Consider the following 20,006-nt stretch of genomic DNA (forward strand, 5'->3'; position numbering starts at 1 on the left):
ATTAGCCCCAAAGGGTAAATTCACAAGGATGGTTTATTAAAAAAAAAAATTGCCCAACTAAAATATGATGGCAGATGACACATTATATACACCCCCACCACCCCAATGCACTTATTCCAATGTAGTAGCAAACACTAGGCACAAGGGAGAAAACTCCTGTTTGGGATATCAGTTCATTGCAGGTCATACCCATGTACACACTCACACTGGACCAATTTGGGTCTCTAAACTTAACAAGCATGTCTTTGGGATCTGGGAGAAAAATCCATATGGACGGGGGGGTTTTGGGGGATATGAACTTCACACAGACAGTGACAGGACTGGGATTCAAACATACAGAATTCTAGAGCTGTGAGGCAGAAGCTCTTATTAATCACAGTCCATATCACATACATGTATACATAATTAGTGGTATCACAGAGGAACCAGATGTTACTTACTTACCCTATAAGAAACCCAAGAATCTAAGCTATAGTGTCTTCTTTGTAGAGTTTCATGTTCGGTCTTTGAGGGCATACATTTCTCAAGTGACTTACAAAAACAAATTTGCTCTTATGACTGATTTTGCTCAACATCATGGACAGTACACTGATGACTGTATTGTCATCTGTACTTCTGACTAGCATTAAGTAGAACATACTAGCTCACAAGATAAATGCACTCAGGACAGTGTGTGTGTAATGCTAAAATGGTGATTTCATAATGTGGGCAGATTAAGGTAATTGTGCACTATGAACCTATTTGTCACTCTGGGCTGCTAGTTCTAATTATTTAGGAGCATAGAAGGCAGAAATCAAGTTATTTCAAAAGAAAACAGTGTTGTCCTGCAATTTGAATACTGTTGGTATTGTGATACTGACCACTGCTCTGTAGGTTGAAATCTCAACTGCTTATGTTCAAAAGCACAAAAAAGAAAAAAACGTGGGAAACGAAATATAAAAAATATATATGCTGTCAATTCAAAATTATGAAGAAAAACAATTATAAAACTAATCAATATAAAAAATGAATTAAAAAAATCCAAATATATCTAAGACAAATTCAACATAAATTTATATTGACCATTGAAATGGGAGGTATTGAAACAAGGGTGTTAAGCTGACATACATACACATACAGTAAATATAAAGAAGCAAAATACAAACAAACTAAAAAGAAGCGGAAAAATGATAAATATATGATCTATTCAGACAGGGTTTTATAAAAATGGACAGAGTAGCATCGCCAGTATTAAATGAACTCTTATGTTATAGGTACCCCAAAAAAGTGTACATACGTAGAGTGCTTCCTTATATACACTTCAAGTGATAATTTCACAGGGGTGGCTTGCCAGACAGCCGTGTAACTGTTTCAGTGTTAAACTGTATCGCTATTTAAAGAGTACGTCAAAATGCAGAGTTCGGAGAAGGATGCATTGATATCACAGTTATAAGACTGCTTAGCATAAAAACCGTACAGAGCCCCTCATTCATACGAAACAAAAACAAAACCCGGGAACAGTAAAACTAAATGCCATGGATATGGATGGCCAATGACTGCTTTGCTTGAAAGTGCTGTTCCGTTTTTTTTTTTTTGTTTTTTTTTTAAGCTCATAGTCATATTCTTCCTGTCGGATTTCTATTCAAGACAATAGAACAGCAGCAGCATCTAAACTGATAGGCAAGAGTTTGTTAGCTCCACGAGGCTGTCCTCCGCCCTCTACTGATATGCATCTACATTACCCTTAGCCATATTATTCGTAGCTTTGGACTTCGTTATCATTTTTATGCAGATATTCGGATTGTTTTCAGTGTTAAATATGAAAGTTTATCAAAGCTTTCTCAGCTCACAACTTGCCTCAGTAAAATTATGGAATATACGTCTTTAAAATTAAACAGGAACAAAACCGAAGTCATGCGAAGTCGCACTAAGCACATCATAAGAAAATGAGCTCCTTTCCAATCACTCTTGGTGATGTCATTCGGACCCTCTTATTCCGCTAGGAATCTTCCTGCCATTTTTAATTCTTCCCTTTCTTATTCGACACATACATAAATCACATTAAGATTATTTCAATCACCTCCGTAACATACCCTCCATGCTTTTATCACATTCCAATCAACTCCTGAAGCACAAGTATTGGGTGGTGCCCCTTCCAATCTTTTATCACAGCTCTATTTGGTTCAAAACTCTGTTGTAAAAGTCCTTACACAGTTCTGTAACAGCGAGCACATAACACCCATTCTGCCTCCCTGTGTCTTTCAGGATTGAATATAAAATTCTATTAACATATAAAGCTTTAAAAGGCCTTGCCCTCTAAAGTCCACCGATCCTGGCAATCTCGTGTCGCAAATTACACTTTCCTCTATGGGTGATAGAGCCTACAGAACAAAGTCCCTAAATTAATAATATCAGCAGACTCCATGAACTCTATTAAAAGAAAAAAAAAACTAATTTAAACACATTTGTTCAGGAAGGCAATCAACTTACCTTTGCGTTCTGCCCCTTTCTTTACGTTCACACTTCCTCTATCCAGATGCTCGGGATGGTTTACGTTTGTATCACAAATTGTTATCTTTAGTGTTTTCTTGTAGTATTTTTTGCATTTTTATTTTAGTTTATTGTCTCCTATTCTAACGCAAAGCTCCATGTTTCCCTTATTTATCGTCATTTAGTGTTTTTCTTAGCTATTATTTGTATTCAATGTTGTCTATTCCGTATTGTTCATTCTGAATTTCTGTGAAGAGCTTGGAGCATGGGAAAGGTGATATATAAATAATAAGAATGATTAGTAACATCGCCAGGGTTAAATTAACTCCTAGCGTTAACGGTACCCTAAATTGTGAATGTGAAAAGTGCGTTTCCATATGGACAAATGTGTTAATTTCACAATGGTGGTTTACTAAACAGCTGCGTAACTGTCAGTGTTAATAAACCATTTAAAAACAGGTGAAAAAGCTAAGCTATGTGAAGCACCCAATGATATTACAGTTAAGAGACTAGTTAGCATGAAAACCTGTATACAGCCCCTCATTCATACGCAAATAAACAAACGCCGGCAATTGTAAAACTGTCGACGCCGTGCGCATGGATGACCAATTAATGCTAAGCTGAAAGCTACTATTTCAGTGGCCTTTTTTTTAACTCATAGTCATATCCACCCTGTCGGCTTTCTATTCAAGACAATAGAAGAAAAACGTTGTCTGCATCTGGGCGGACGCACAGATACTTTCCCAACGCCTGCTCCGTCACCCTCTCGCTCTCTCTTGACGCTCACTCTTGTACATTTTGAAGTTCCCACCCCAAGCGGGATCTGCCCCTCTGTGCACGTGGCGCTTCCCATTGGTTCGCACCTTCTCATTTGCATTTACGTCAGTAAAGGCTGTAGGTCAATCCTTGCGGGTGCTTTTATTGGATCTGCTGCTGTCAAGCAGTGCTAAAGAATTGGAAGGGTAAACGCTGGGAAAAAAAATCACGGAGGAAAAACGAGAAAACAAAATTAATATAAAGAAGTAAGCCAAAAACCCACGACGGCAGTATTTTCTACTTATTATTTTACTTCTCAGCTACTCTCCGGCTTTTCATTTCATGTGCAATTTGAAACTTTAAAAGAATTCCGCACAGCTTCAGGGGTTTCTTCTTTTTTTCAAGAATACGTGCTCTAGAGGTGGTACTACTGGACAATTTGACAGCCTTTCACATCTTTTTCTATTTGGAAAAATGGTGGGCCTTTGATACATTGTGGTCTGGTATGTTGCGTGTGCCTTATTGGCGTCTTCAGAATGTTGCATAAATAAAGCACGCGAGTCTGACTTATTTTCCTTTCGCTCCGCGAAATACAAGCCTATATTCTCTGACTAGATTTTTTTTCGTTGTTGGCTATCGAGTGGAATGTTTGGTTGGAGTGAAACGCTTTTTATCTGGGGACCTTTCGCGTCAAAAGCGCTGCCAGACGGAATATTGCATGAATTTAAATAGCCTGTTGATGGAAATGACTTGGCGATGAAGTGGACACGACTGTAGCGAGACTGGGTGAGAGCCCTGTGGCGGACCAAGAAGGAGAAATAATAACAGTAAGCCTTAAATAACCGAGTTGCTTCATTGGAAAGAAGAGAACAATTTGCGTATGTCTGGGTGGTAAAGCATCGGAAGAAGCGAGCTAACTATACTGATAACAATAATGATGGCATATAAAACATTCGTGCAAGGATAAAAAATGCTTCGTGGGAGAATGAGTGGAATACACGCGGGGATGGATGCAGCTACAGTGAGGAGAGAAATGCGAAAGCGACTGGAATAGATGGATTTGTTCTGGGGAGGGGGAACCCAACGCTTGTGCGTAATTTTATAGTTTACTTCATGAAATAGACGGAAAGGAAACTGATTTCCTGGTAGGGGGAAAAAGGAAGATAATATATTATTCATGCTTTGTGGAAGGGAAACGAGTGAAAGCTTATATCTTTGCATAAGAATAACCAGGAGTATATAAGTATTGATTTTGGAGCGAGAATCTTAAAAAAATCAGGACACTACAAAAACAGTAAACCAAGGAAAAGAAGAAGAAAAGTGAATTTGAAGCATGGGCTGTGCTTCAAGTATTCACATCACAGATAGCAGAGTGGTCTATCACAGTGGCAAGGAGTCCGAGGATTCAAACTCGCCCCACCAAACCAACTCAAGTCAGTCTCCGCAGCATCTGCAGCCGGGAAATACAGTGCCGGGATTATTCATTAAACCCTCCAACGCGTCATCCACTTACAAGGTGAGGGGTAATTCCTCCAAGAAAGGCAAGAAAGAGAACAGTCAGAGCATGGCTTCAGAAACCCAAAGCTGCCGATCCAGTGCAAAGGTAAAAAAAAAAAAAAAAAAAGCATGCAGAACTAGATCGATGCGCTGCTAGGTAACAAGATGTGTGCAATGTGAATATAATTGTGGGCAGAGAAATTGAATTAGTGTGTGTGTGCATACATTTGTACACACTCAGAAATAAAGCAGATAAACAGAAAATCACAGAGGTGCCAAGGTAAATGAAAATATTGTACGTGTTTGCCCCTCCCCTCTCATAGTTTAATGTCACGGGGTCTTCTATTAGAACCCACTGAAGTACATGGTGGTTTGTATGAGTATTGTAAGTGAAAAGGTAAAGCTTGAGTGTACACTGTTTGCCACGTCTGTGGAAGACAGCTAGCCAGAAGGCAGCTAACTTAACTCTTGGGTTGTTTGTTCCCAGGGTGGGGACTGGCATTGCATGATCAGAGAGGATCTAGCAATTTAAGGACAACATATTTTGCTTTTCACAAAGTTGTTTCTTGTTTGTTTTGCAGTGATGGGCAATTATATTTATTTTTTGGGGGTTGGGGCACAACCACCCAATCAAACTATTAACAAAAAAAATGTGGCAGTCGAGTCTCAACTCTCACCTGCTGTAAAGGTGTTTCCACTGGGATTAGCTGCCTGAATTTGCACAGACTGGTAAAAGGGGAACTGGCATTAAAAACACATTTGCCAACACCTGCTTGCACTGCGTGTGAAAAGGTCTTTAGGTTTCTGTCTTTTTTTTTTTTTTTTACCTTCATATGGTTTGTATGTATATTTTATAAGGTAAATGAGTTTTATACTTGGTATCTGAATGAATATTCAGATATGTGCACATTTTTAAGTGATCATATACATTATATACAATTATATATATATATATACGTGTGTGTATGTATGTACTGTATGTATGTATTCTCTTCCATATATATAATATAATAAAAATGTATACAGTACTTTTGCCTGTCTGTTTACCTGAAAGGTACAGTGTACGGCCTAAACTGGTGGAAATTTATGGATCATTTACTTGATAGTCACAAAAGTACATAGACACCAAAACTGGAAAATCTAAATTTTTTAGTAAATTTGTCAAACTTTACTCTGTGTCTGAATTATATTTGAATGCATTTCTGTGCGTAACAGGTGAATTATATAATAGGAATTTTTCTCTGATGAATGAAAATTGTATGAATTACATTTCATCGAAGTGTGCATATATTGTTGGGATACTGTTTTTGTATATAATATAAATCATATATATATACATGTACACATGAGCAAATGTATCAGGATATATGTAAAAGTGTGTGTTTGTACATTATCTATCTAGTAATAATAATATATCTTATCACTCACCAGTCATTCAGAGACCTTCATCAAAAGTAAGGCTAGCAGGGCAGCTAATCATGATTTAAACAAGTTATGATTGGTTTATTATGAGCAAGAAAGCAAGGGCTAGTTTAAGTCAAGCATTGCCCAAGAACCCAGTTAAAAATGTCAGTACAAACTGAGGAAAGTGGGTCAATGTAGTGGCTGAAATGAGAAATGGAGAAATAGTCAGGTCACATTACCCCCTTATCTATTTTAATAGCACAACCGTTTTGTGATTTTGTGTTTGTATTCTTGAAGATGAAACATGACAACTTTTAAAAGTATTTGGATGAAATATTTGGATATCATAGCCTATTAGCTAACCAAACCAGCATGACTGAAAGCTCTCCATTCTTTTGTCAAATCTCTTATGGCATTTTTTTAATATAGTATATTTTGTGTGTAAATTTAGCCTTCATTTTCATTATATATGCATGTTAAATTTATAGAACATAGGTATATAATATAGATATATTTAACATTTTGATAATAGATAGATAGATAGATAGATACTTTATTAATCCCGATGGGAAATTCACATTCTTCAGCAGCAGCATACTGATACAATAAATAATATTAAATTAAAGAATGATAATAATACAGGTGAAAAAAAACAGACAATAACTATGTATAATGTTAAATATTAACGTTTACCCCCCCTGGTGGAATTAAAGAGTCGCATAGTTTGGGGGAGGAACGATCTCCTCAATCTGTCTGTGGAGCAGGACAGTGACAGCAGTCTGTCGCTGAAGCTGCTCTTCTGTCTGGAGATGACATTATTTAGTGGATGCAGTGGATTCTCCATAATTGATAGGAGCCTGCTGAGCGCCCTTCGCTCTGCCACAGATGTTAAACTGTCCAGCTCCATGCCAACAATAGAGCCTGCCTTCCTCACCAGTTTGTCCAGGCGTGAGGCGTCTTTCCTCTTAATGCTGCCTCCCCAGCACACCACTGCGTAGAAGAGGGCGCTCGCCACAACTGTTTGATGGGTGGCACGGTGGCGCAGCGGTAGCACTGCTGCCTCACAGTAAGGAGACCTGAGTTCGCTTCCCGTGTCCTCTCTGCGTGGAGTTTGCATGTTCTCTCCGTGTCTGGATGGGTTTCCTCCGGGTGCTCCGGTTTCCTCCTGCAGGTTAGGTGCATTGGCGATTCTAAATTGTCCCTGGTGTGTGTGTGTGTGTGTGTGCGCCCTGCGGTGGGCTGGCGCCCTGCCCGGGGTTTGTTTCCTGCCTTGCGCCCTGTGTTGGCTGGGATTGGCTCCAGCAGACCCCCGTGACCCTGTAGTTAGGATATAGCGGGTGGGATAATGGATGGATGGATAGATTTTGATAATAAAATACATATTGTTAATTCATATGTATATTAATTTTGCCAGTTGTTGGTACAAGCTCTCAAGTTGAGGTTTATTATTAAGTATCCATAGTTTCATGAATTCTTAAGCTGATAAGAGTATGTGTGTATATATATATATATATATATATATATATATATATATATATATATATATAATATGTAAATTATAAAAAAAAAAACACCCCTCAAGTACATTCAACATATATAAATATGAGCTCATGTTACAGAACATGAGTGGACATGAAGTGGAATTTTAAATGTATACAAAATGTAATGCAAGGAATTTATTAATATTAAATATTATTTTGTAAACAAGCAGAGTTTCATCCTATTCTGCAAGTATTTAATGCTTTGACAGTTTTTTTAATAAGTATCATGCAGCAAATATTTTTTTAAGATTAATCATCAGATTAAGATTTATTCCAACTTGCATGCAAAGTTATGTGAATATAGATGTATATTTCTATAGTGCAACAGAGTTATCAATAACAAAACATTTGTGCTATGTATATGCTTATATATGTGACTCATACTCATGCAAACGTATGTAGCAAAACAGAAATACAGTATTCATATGCGTCAGAGAAATACTGAAACAAGCCTTGAAAAGCAGGTTTGAACATATCTGATTATGCAGTGTTAAGACTGCTAATATTGCTATTGGCGCATAATGTAATGCAACGAATAGTATACTTAAACCTTAGATTTAATGTTTTAATAATAATATTGCCCTATTTTGCTAAATGATCATTTCTTTGAAGGTTTTACATTTTAAAATAATTTTGAGGAAGTTAGCTTTATTGAAAGAGAGAATAAAGTAGTGCTCACATAACAGAGTGTATAGTTTTCATGCTCATTGATGAGCATTTCAGATGGTTGAAACATAAAATGCTAATCAGAAAATGGTCTTTTTCCAAACATTTGATTGTTATTAACTCATAGCAAAACTCTAATTGAAGTGGCTACATTCTTAGCATTTTTAGGGCACTAAATCTTTTGTCTGTCAATTGTTCCTAGTCACTTGTCCCTTTTTAATCAAACTCGATGGTTTATTTAAAAAAAAATAGTAGATTAGAAGCTGATTTGCTTGGCTTTTACAAAAGTGTGAAAAAATCCTTTCTGCTTATTTGTTTATTAATGCTGAAAATGAACAAATACAACAGTGCAGTAAATAATTTGGGGGGATATGTCAACTATTTCCATTTAAATAACCCTCTGAATATGTATATCATAGCTAATACATGATTATGAATTAAATATTAGCATTGGTATGGTGAATTTGCCAATATTCTTTTGCAGTTGAATCTCATTTGTAATGCTTTTCTGCGTTATGAATGGCACCAAGAAGTGATAACTGGAGTGGAATAAGCTGTTGTAAAAATAAATTCTGAATATTTGTTTTGCTAAAAAGACTTGTAATAGGCATCATCTGCTACTTCAAGTTATATATAAGAAAAAAAAAGAATATGTGGTTGTTTGGAAGTAGCTCATATTTAATCATTTACAATTTTCAGTGTTGTTCATTTGTTTTTACCACAAGTAAAGCAACAATATTGTGTGTTTTTTGTCTCTGTAAAGTTCTTAAATCCTTCTAATCACAAATATCACCTTTATGGCAAGGGATTGTGTAGACATTGGTCTTTTCTGCAGCATATGCAACCTAAATCAGTCAGTGAATATGTACCTGTATGTAGTCTGAAAAGAAACTTGGGAGTTCAATAAACAGTAGAGATTGAAATGCTTTAAATAAGGAATTATATGCACTTGAAATAGAGTGTTTATAACTTTGGTAAAATAAATGAACCTTTAAGAACTTCCTGGACGTTTATATTTCTACAGAACCTGTAATCACCAAACCACTCCAAATTTAATAAAGGTTTTTAAGCATACCACTTCATTTGCTTATAAGCATAAGAACGGAAAGTGGCAGTTCTTTCTTTTGCTACTGATATAGTTTATTAATTCTCCCTTGTAAATTTCAGATCATGCATTTAGTGTGTAAACTTCACTGGGGCTTGGTTGTCCATCAAAAATGCTGTTTTTTTTAAATATACTTTTTGTTCATGTTTGCCTATTGCATGCAGTATTGAAACCACACAGCACCTGTGTTGTGTTCAGACATTGCATACTCCATGAAGAACAGATGCATTTTTTGCCTGGAAAGCTTGGATTTAAAATCCCTGCATTTACAAGTATAACTTTATGGATCAGAAGTGCTATTGCTAATTTTCTCTTTGAATGCTTGGCAATTGTTAGACAAAAACATCTTCAATGATAAATTATGTCTGCCATTGCAGTGGTCTCTTACTGTCTTCATACAGTAATTACATTTATTTATTTTATAACGCTGTCTTAATAGAGCATAAGGGTGATTTAAAATGAGTTTGACTTGATTCGTCCAAACTGCTGAAAATCCAAAGTTTTTTTCAAGTGTCAGCAGTGGGTTACTTTTATGCACTTCTGACTGTGCTTTGGTTGTCTTTCTTTGCTTATCCATATTCTGTATGTCTGTACATAGAAACAAACCATACAAAAACTAGAGTGAGCTACATAGGTTGAGAGAATAGAAATGTCAAGATTTAATTATCTTAATTAATATCAACATCATGTGCCAGACTGAAATCCCCTATAGAGTCAGCCCCTGACTTGTGCCCAGTGTTGCTGGGATAGATTCTCACTCCCCTGTAATTGGAATACTCGGATTATGAGGATTGATAGATGATTATTTATTCTGAATAGTTTAACAGCTCCACACCCAGTCACTGTTTGTGCAAAATTTGTAGATTCTCCCCACCTCTGTGTTGTTCTTAAAACTTCCATATTTAAGTGATGTGTGTGTTTGGTAACCTGGCTTAGGGCAGATGTCGGTGTTTGAATATAATCTACAATGGGCTGGCTGCCAGTCCGGGGCTAGTTCTTGCCATGCTGCTGATACTGTTGGAATCATGTCTGGCCCCCAGCACACTGCTATTTGTATATACTGTTGGTTTTGAAATCAAATAAATGTGTGGAGTTCCACAATGTCCCAAAAAGTATGAACTGTGTCATAATCATACTTTTCAATATGGGTGCATGGATAGTACCATAAACTTACGTAGTGAATTTTTTGTATTAAGTTACTGAACAGCTATGGAAAGACACATTTTCCAAGAAAATATAAAACATACTTAATAAGTATCTAAAATAACAAAAAAATAATGTGCTGTACAGTCCAGAAAAGTATCTAGTACATTTCAATCCAGTGATCTCAGCGGTTTAGGAGAATAGCTCTTTTGGCATAAAATGCAGAGTGCATTAGAGTAGTGTGGCCACATATCAAGCCACACTTCTTAGTCGGTAGCTTTCTTTCAACAGTATTTTCATACCATAGTATATGAGTAAGTATTTTTTGTGGTAGTAGATGGGAAGGTGTAACTGGATAGACTATAACATACCAGTTCTGTCACTTGAGTAGAATAAATGCATTAATTTATTGAATTTATTTTCAATGAGACCCACCAAGAGCCAGCATCCTAATACAATAAATACACAGAAGAATAGGAAGGCAGATGTTGTCGAAAAGAAGTGCTAACATATTTTTAAAATGAGAGCACAGTGAAAATGAACAATTATGGTAACTTAAAGTAAAGATGGCAGCACAGTGCTTAACACTATTTCTTTCCAGATACGAAAAGAGTGGGATTAAATCTTGGGATTAAATCTTGGCCCTATCACTTAAGGTGAAATTCACATATTCTCCTAATGTAGTTCTGGCTTTTTAAACTCCCAACACATGCCCAAATGTTTCTTCCATATCCCTAAAACATGCCTGTCATACTAATTGATTAGTATAATTAGGCATGATATGAATGAGTGCGGGTATGCACATGAATGTGGCCTGCAATATTTCATCTATGGGTGGTTCCAGTTTTGAACAGTGCTACGAAGATTGGCTCTGACTTTCTCTGATTCTGAAATTAAATTAAGCATGTTCAGGAAATCATTTGAAAACAGGTCATTTTCTTGTCTGAGTGGAATTTCATTTCATTCAAAATTGATTTAATAGGTTTTGTATAATTTTAGACTTGTTGCTTTGTCTACGAATGATTCCTGCATTTTATCTGAGGTTGCTGAGATAGTCATTGGCTTGCTGTGATCCTAAAACTAGTCTAGGCAGATTTATAAAATTAATGACTGGGTAGGTGGATAATTTTGTACTTTTTAGTTATTGTCAATGCACAGATAATAATGTTTATAATTAAGTAATTGCATTAAATATGTAATTTGAATTGTGCAATATTTTAAAAATACAAATACAGTAAATAAAATATTCATGAAGATAATTGTGCATTTTTAATAATGTTTAGCTTGAATCAAATGTGACTGTGAGCTTAGCTTTAGTAGTGTTGGAATTAATTCAGTAATATAACATTCTTCACCATGTGTAATCCACTTCAGGAATATGCATTGCTGAGGCCTGTTCTAGTAGCACAGAGTAGAAGGCAGGAAACATCCCTGGATATGGTGCCAGGCCATCACAGGGCCCAATGAAATACACATTCACTTTGGGCCTATTTAGAGTCAACAGCCTAAAGCACTAATGCTTGGGGTTAACCAGTTTACCCAAAGGGAGACCCACACAGAAGGGTTCAGATGTGGTATTAGATCATCAGAAATATTGGTGACACATATCCTTGGCCAGTTTCGCCCATTCCTCTTTGCAGCACCTCTCAAGCTCCATTAGGTTGGATGGGAAGGGTCGGTGCACAGCCATTTTAAGATCTCTCCAGAGATGTTCAATCGGATTCAAGTCTGGGCTCTGGCTGGGCCACTCAAGGACATTCACAGAGTTGTCCTGAAGCCACTCCTTTGATATCTTGGCTGTGTGCTTAGGGTTGTTGTCCTGCTGAAAGATGAACCGTCGCCCCAGTCTGAGGTCAAGAGCGCTCTGGAGCAGGTTTTCATCCAGGATGTCGCTGTACATTGCTGCAGTCATCTTTCCCTTTATCCTGACTAGTCTACCAGTTCCTGCCACTGAAAAACATCCCCACAGCATGATGCTGCCACCACCATGCTTCACTGTGGGGATGGTATTGGCCTGGTGATGAGCGGTGCCTGGTTTCCTCCAAACGTGACGCCTAGGTGGGCTGCCATGTGCCTTTTAGTAAGGAGTGGCTTCTGTCTGGCCACTCTACCATACAGGCCTGATTGGTGGATTGCTGCAGAGATGGTTGGCCTTCTGGAAATTTCTCCTCTCGCCACAGAAGACCTCTGGAGCTCTGACAGAGTGACCATCGGGTTCTTGGTCACCTCCCTGACTAAGGCCCTTCTCCCCCGATCGCTCAGTTTAGATGGCCGACCAGCTCTAGGAAGAGTCCTGGTGGTTTCGAACTTCTTCCACTTACGGATGATGGAGGCCATTGTGCTCATTGGGACCTTCAAAGCAGCAGAAATTTTTCTGTAACCTTCCCCAGATTTGTGCCTCGAGACAATCCTGTCTCGGAGGTCTACAGACAATTCCTTTGACTTCATGTTTGGTTTGTGCTCTGACATGAACTGTCAACTGTGGGACCTTATATAGACAGGTGTGTGCCTTTCCAAATCATGTCCAGTCAACTGAATTTACCACAGGTGGACTCCAATGAAGCTGCAGAAACATCTCAAGGATGATCAGGGGAAACAGGATGCACCTGAGCTCAATTTTGTGCTTCATGGCAAAGGCTGTGAATACTTATGTACATGTGCTTTCTCAATTTTTTTATTTTTAATAAATTTGCAAAAATCTTGAGTAAACTTTTTTCGTGTTGTCATTATGGGGTGTTGTGTGTAGGATTCTGAGGAAAAAAATTAATTTAATTTCATTTTGGAATAAGGCTGTAACTTAACAAAATGTGGAAAAAGTGATGCGCTGTGAATACTTTCCGGATGCACTGTAACTCACTCAAGTTTAGACCAGTAAGTTGACATTACAAGTTAAACTGTGACATGTTCATTACAGATTGAGCATGCAAAACTATCAATGACACAATTTTATGTGGCATATACATATATAGTATGTTTGTAAAGAAATACCTTTGACTTGAAAAATACCATACTTATCCTTTAAGTAGTTCCTTCAAAAAAAAAAAAAGTTTTGCTGTGGAAGATTTGACACAGGGACTCTCATTGACAGTTGGGGTATCAGCTTATATTCCAACATCACAGCCAGTTGCACAGATCAGGTGGTGGTAGTGGCTCAAAATGCCACCTGAGAAAAGTAGATGTTACTAATGGTTGCAAATCATAAAGAATTAGAAGGATTTAGAAGTTTTTAACATGTTCTATGGTATTAGCCTGGCTCATCTTTATTGATAAAGTATTCCAGAGTTTTGGTGCATAACAGCAAATGGCTGCCTCATTTCTTCTGTTATACGTTGCTCTTGGACTAATAAGCAAACCACTATTAGATCATCTAAGGTTATGAACGGGAATGAAGAGGACAGGAACTCCAAAAGGAAGAATAAAGATTATTTAAAGCTTTATTTTCCACTAATAGTATTTTAAAGTCTGTGTACAATGGTAACCAATTTAACAATACTAAAATGGGTGATACATGCTCAGACATACTCCTAACCCACAGATAGTAACAAAAGATGTTATATAATGATTAAAATAGGAAAAGAAATCCAATTCACTTTGTAAGGAACTGTTCAAATGTATTTCAGAATTTGACAGACATTAATTAATGGTGTCTTTAATCATTTAAAGAACTTAAACACATACACATTCTTAGCATGTCTCTTTGTACCTGAACTATTAAGTCTTCAGATTTCTCAGTTGTCATATATCCTTATCATGTATGTTGCCATGAATAAAGAGGTCAAGGAAACAAAAGCAACAAAGTTATGTAAAATGTTACTATATATTATTATTTTTTCAATTATCCTATAGTCTACCAATTTGTTTAAAAATTTAATAAAAATCAGAATCAAAAACACTCCTATATCATGGCCTTCAGCGATACCAGTGTTATTGTATTAAGTAAAATATTGTTGATACTGAGCAGAAAAGTATAAAGTAAAACATGATAAATATAACCTTTTCCATAACCCATACATATTCTAGCCTTTTTAGTTAAGATGTGCACTCTTGCTTTTAAACCGGAGCACATGATAACTCTCTCTGGAACTTGTTACATGACTGCTTCAGTCTAGATGTGATCAAAATATTCCTATCCTAGATGCCTCCAACATCAGATTTTCGTAAAATCTTCAACTCCACAAGTGAGTTGTTTCCCCATTAACTTTCACCGAGTTTTTCAAATGAATGGACAGATGGGTGAAAGGACATGGCCAAGCCCCCACATATTTACCAAACAGTGCCTAAGCAAGGACAACATTTCCATTCTGATACTAATGATACTCCGGGGAAAAGTATATTCCGCCACAGGCTGCAGTTTCTGCACACAGAATCTGTGAGGTCTTTTTTTGCATACAGAAGTTAATTATATGATTTTTGGCTGCAAATGAGTTTTAATGTGGAGGCAACACCATCATGACAGAGCACACATTTGCTATGTGTTTTTTGTGATGAACAAAGTCACTATGTATAGTAAATAATCAAATGTGCAAACTTTGTGTGTTTTTCACTTCAAAGGATGAAGCTGGTAACACTTTTTATTATGTTTACAATATATCTGCTCTGTTCGTCATTTTCTTGTATGCCAAAAATTGTGTACTTAGTTCGATTCACATTTTAAATATGCTAGTAACAGCTGGGCCAAGAGCAGAATCACAGTGTCACATGCCAGGAGCAGTGAGGGTATGGTAGATTTGCCACCATGACAAGTAAAATAAAAAAGCAGCAGTGCACAAAATGTGCATTCGTGTGGGGCGAGACACAGTAGCATGCTTTGCTTGATTTCTCAGTCTACAGACACTGTATGTAAGACATATTATATCTATGTGTTTAAGTGTAGGATTTAGACAAAAATATATAAGCAATAAGCTAGTACGTTTGCAGATGATACTGAACTAGGAGGAAGGGAAGATAATATAGAATCAACTGAATGGTTACAGAGGGACTTTAACAGCACACAGACTTGGGAAGATTTGTGTCACAAGGAGTTTTAATGTAAGTAAATGTAAAAGTATTACATGTAGTAAGTAGAAATGTCAGATCTGAATACACAATGTGAGGTATGAAACTTGAAAGTACACCATATGAGAAGGATCTAGGCGTGATAATAGGCTTGTCACTGTCTACATCAAGACAGAAGCAACCAAGAGGGCCAATTTGATGTTAGGTTATGTAGCACATTGTGTGGGGTACAAGTCAAAAGATGTTATTTTTAAGTTCTATAATGCACTAATGAGGCCACAGCTTCAGTATAATTTTGGTCCCCATAGTCCAAAAAAGACAGCAGTGCTAGAGAAAGTTCAGAGGACAGTGACTTACCTAATTCTGGGGCTAAGAGGTATGAGCTATGAGAAGAGATTGAAGGAACTGACCCTTTTTCAGTTTAAGCAAATGGATTTTAAGAGGTAATATTTACAAAGAGTTCAAAATTATGAAATAGGTTGGTACAGCTGATCCCAGCTGTTACTTTAAAATAAATTCTTCAACAAGAATACAGGGATATGGTTGGAAACTTGTTAAAGGATGATTTTGCACAAATGTTAAAAAGTTTTTCTTCATGCAAAGAATTGTAGACACATGGAATAAACTACCGAGTAGTATGGTGGAGAGAAGGACTATAGGGACCTTCATGTTATTTTGGACACTCTATTTGAATAGGATCGATGAGCTTGTTGTGCTGAATTGCTTGTTCTCATTATAGTTGTTCTTAGTTTGCTGCATTATTATAAACCAGACCACATAAGAATTTATATTTATTCAAATTTTGTTTATTTCCACGCTGGAAATTTTATAATCTTCAAGGATTATAGCAGCAGACAAAAAAGGTAAAAATACCCATATAACAAGAATTATCTATAAGAAAATTAACAAAGTGTAGGTATTTAGTGATTTAAGTGATTAGAATTGCATATACTTAATCATGTACAATTTCACAGTTCACTGTGTTAGCCTTTGGCACAGTATAATGCACATAGCATCACTGTCTGTTAAGAAGTCTGTTAGATCAACTCAGTAATAGTAATTTTTTATATTTGTATAGAATTTTTCTCACTACTCAAAGCTCTTTTCATAGGGAGTGGGGTCACTTCAACCACCACTAATGCGTAGTACTCACCTGGGTGATGCGACGGCAGCCCTTTTTGTGCTAGTATGCTCACCACACATGAGCTGTTATGTGGTGAAGTGGTGAGCGATAGTTACCCAATTAGAGACAGGGGATGATTAGGGGGGCCAGAGTAACTAGGTCATGGAGGGCTTTTAACTTAGACATCGGGATACACCCTGTTCTTTACAGAGGATGCCCAGCATCCTTTATGACCACAGAAAGTCAAGACCTCAGTTTTAAGTCTCATTTGAAGGATGGCACCATTTTTACAGCAAAGTGCCCCAGTCATTGCACTGAGGCATTGGGAGCCACATTCAGACCTCAAGGTAAACACGTCCTGCTGGCCTCTCCAACACCTCTTCTAGAAGCAACCCAAGCTTTTCCTAGATGATCTCCCATCCAAGAACTGGCCAGGCACAAACATGCTTCACTTCAGGTGGGTGGCCTCTTCTGAAGTGCATGTGGCATGGCTGCAGTATCATTCAGCACACAGGGAGCAAGACCACCTCAGCCAAGGATTGACATATTATAAACCCTAATGGATGAGGGTAGGAACAACTAGGTTAAGAATCAGCAGTCTAAATTTTGTTTTGCTTTTTATATTTCATTGTAGTCTTAATGTTTGCCTATGGAATCATTAAAGTTCTAGCTTTATTTAACATATATAATAATTAATTTATGTATCTGTTAATTTTCAGAGCCTGATTCTCCAGTGCATGTTTGTAATGAATCAAGGAGACTTACAGGAGCACCAGCTGTATACCAATAGTCAGACTTGAATCAGATTCTAACCCGCTTATTAAAGGGCACACACATTTTCATGCTCATATCAGGCCAATTTACAGTCTCCATGGCACATCCTTGGAATGAGTAGGGACTTTTAGAGTCAAGTCAAGTCATTTATTTATATAACATATTAAAAACAACAGGAGTTGACCCAAAGTGCTTTCCAGTTTTAAAAGGAACGGAATAAAAATACTACATACATAGTAAAATATAGAAAAACATAAATAACATAGTAGAATATAAAATATACAAGTAACATGAAAAACATGTATACGAGAAGTAAGAAAATAAAATTAAAATTAAATTAAATATAATACAATAAACAACAGATTAAGAAGAAGAGGGTAAGAATTATTAAAATGAGATTAATAGTAATGTATTAGAGGGCTTGGCAAAAACCCTAGGAGAACTTCAAGCTGAAATGAAAACAAGGGGAAAAAAGGTGGGTCTTTAGTTTAAACTCACCAATAGTAAGGCGAGGCTTTAAGTTGGGTTGAAGACTATTCCAAAGCCCAGGGGCAGCTACACAGAAAACCCGGTCGGCTTTGGTTTTGATACATGAGGACTGTTGTGAGGATGATCTGAGTAACTGAGGGGGCTGAATAATGAAATGGCAGATCTGAAGTGTATTGAGGAAGTAATTCATTGAGTGCTTTAAAAACAAATAGCAAAATTTTAAAATAAACTCTGTGTTTCACAGGTAACCATTTCAAATAAGCTAGAACTGGAGTGATATGTTGTCTTTTCTTTGTTCCAGTTGAAAGTCTAGCAGCTGGATTTTGAATCATTTGAAGTCTAGAAAGTGTGGAATGGGACAGCCCCATATACAGGGAATTACAGGAGTCAAGCCAAGAGGGGATAAAAGCATGAATAACTATTTCAGGGCCTTATGGGATAAAATCTGCTTTAACTTGGCTTTAGTTCTAAGATGATAAAAGCTGACCTTTACAATACTGCTGACTTGTTTATTGAAATTCAATGACGAATCCAAAAACGCACCAAGATTTTTACATTTATTATGCAAATTTATGGACAGTGGACAAAGCATGCTGTTAAGGCTCGTGACAGAGTTTGGGGGGCCAAATAAAATTACTTCAGTTTTGTTTTCATTTAGTTCTTTGTCATCCAGCATTTAATATCATCTGAGCAATTAATAGGTTCCTCAGAGAGCAAGCACTATAAGCTGTAACTGGTAGGTAAAACTGTATGTCATCTGCATAGCAATCATACAAAAAACTATTTTTTCTCAATAGTGCCTTGCATACTCCCCCAGCACTGTAGGCAACTCGGAGAGTAAATGTCATGGTTTCAGATGTTTTGAGGCAGCAACTTTTTCCACTGTGCCACTCTAACATTATCATTTGTTTTTATTGAGTTGTTTTTTTTTACAGTTAGTAGTAAATATCAACAAACATAATAGTAAAAACTTGCATTTGGATTTATATACAGTACTACTACAAATATGCACCCATAGGCAATATATATTGTACTGTATTTCTAACTTTCTTTTTGTTGTTAATTTTTACATTTATTTTTACCTTTTTATATGTGTGTATGTGATGTAAAACATTGAAAATTACATTAGATATGAGTGGCATGTTTTGCAGTGCTGCCTCATTGTTCCAGAGTCCCAATGCCTAATCCTGCTTCATGTCTCTGTGGACTATGCACAACCTCCTTGTGTCTATGTGGGTTTCCTTAGACACTTCAATGCTGGGATCCATCTTGCCCTACCAGAATGGGCTGCCATGAAACTGTAATAAATAAAGATAGTTCAGAAGATGAACAAATGTACAATGCTCTAATTTATTAGACTTGTACCTTATAGGTCATCCCCTTCTTGGATGCCAATCATGGATTTTGTACGCACTAACCAGTTAAGTAAAATTAGTGGTTTTGTTGCGCATTAGACTTCAGTCACTCTTTAATGCAAATATTTTGATATCACTGTGTTTCTTGTACCAGGTTCCCATTTTACTGTAGCTCTGTTACAATGTATGTACACTGTATAAAATAATGACAATGCTCCCAATGTAAGTCAATAAGTTAGACTTACTAGTCCTGATGAAGTTAATATTAACTTGCTTTTATCCACTTAATACACATTCAATACTTCTGTCTTGAGAGACACTAAAGGTTACAATCTTTGATCAGATTTATGAATTTATACGGCATTATAATTATTATAATGCACAGTAATTAATTTTCTGTGTCACTTTGAAATGTAACTTGCAAAATTATGTCTCCCAGACTCTGTCCTTCTCTTATCTGATTCAGCAAAGAGCTTGTCATTATTTTTTTATTCTAATGTGGTTTAGAGTTAACACAAAATGGCAACAATTCTTTAATTTCCTTTAGCTTTTTGAAAAAAAACTTAAAGTATCACTGTTATTATAAATCGTACATGTGACAATCACTAGAGGGTTTTTTTTTTTTTTTTTTTTTACCAGATATGGAAAGCATACTCTTGGGAACTCCTTTTGTATTGTAATTATGAAAG

General features: G+C 36.7%; 1 protein-coding gene across 3 annotated transcripts in view; it reads left to right on the forward strand.

The window, feature by feature from the left end:
- Window positions 1-20,006, forward strand: part of pde8a (phosphodiesterase 8A) — a 324,022-nt gene that overhangs the window by 49,067 nt on the left and 254,949 nt on the right. The window contains exon 1 of one of the 3 annotated variants that reach the window (XM_028823660.2): window positions 3,354-4,828. The exons of 1 other annotated variant lie outside the window; for it this stretch is intronic. In XM_028823660.2, the coding sequence (XP_028679493.1) occupies window positions 4,559-4,828 (270 nt within the window). In that variant the 5' untranslated portion in view covers window positions 3,354-4,558. Of the gene's footprint in view, window positions 1-3,353; window positions 4,829-20,006 lie in introns of those variants that run through there. One more of the 3 variants, XM_051920427.1, reaches the window with a different exon arrangement.

The sequence above is a fragment of the Erpetoichthys calabaricus genome, chromosome 17 (assembly GCF_900747795.2).
Source record: "Erpetoichthys calabaricus chromosome 17, fErpCal1.3, whole genome shotgun sequence".
In the NCBI taxonomy this organism is placed as follows: Eukaryota; Metazoa; Chordata; class Cladistia; order Polypteriformes; family Polypteridae; genus Erpetoichthys; species Erpetoichthys calabaricus.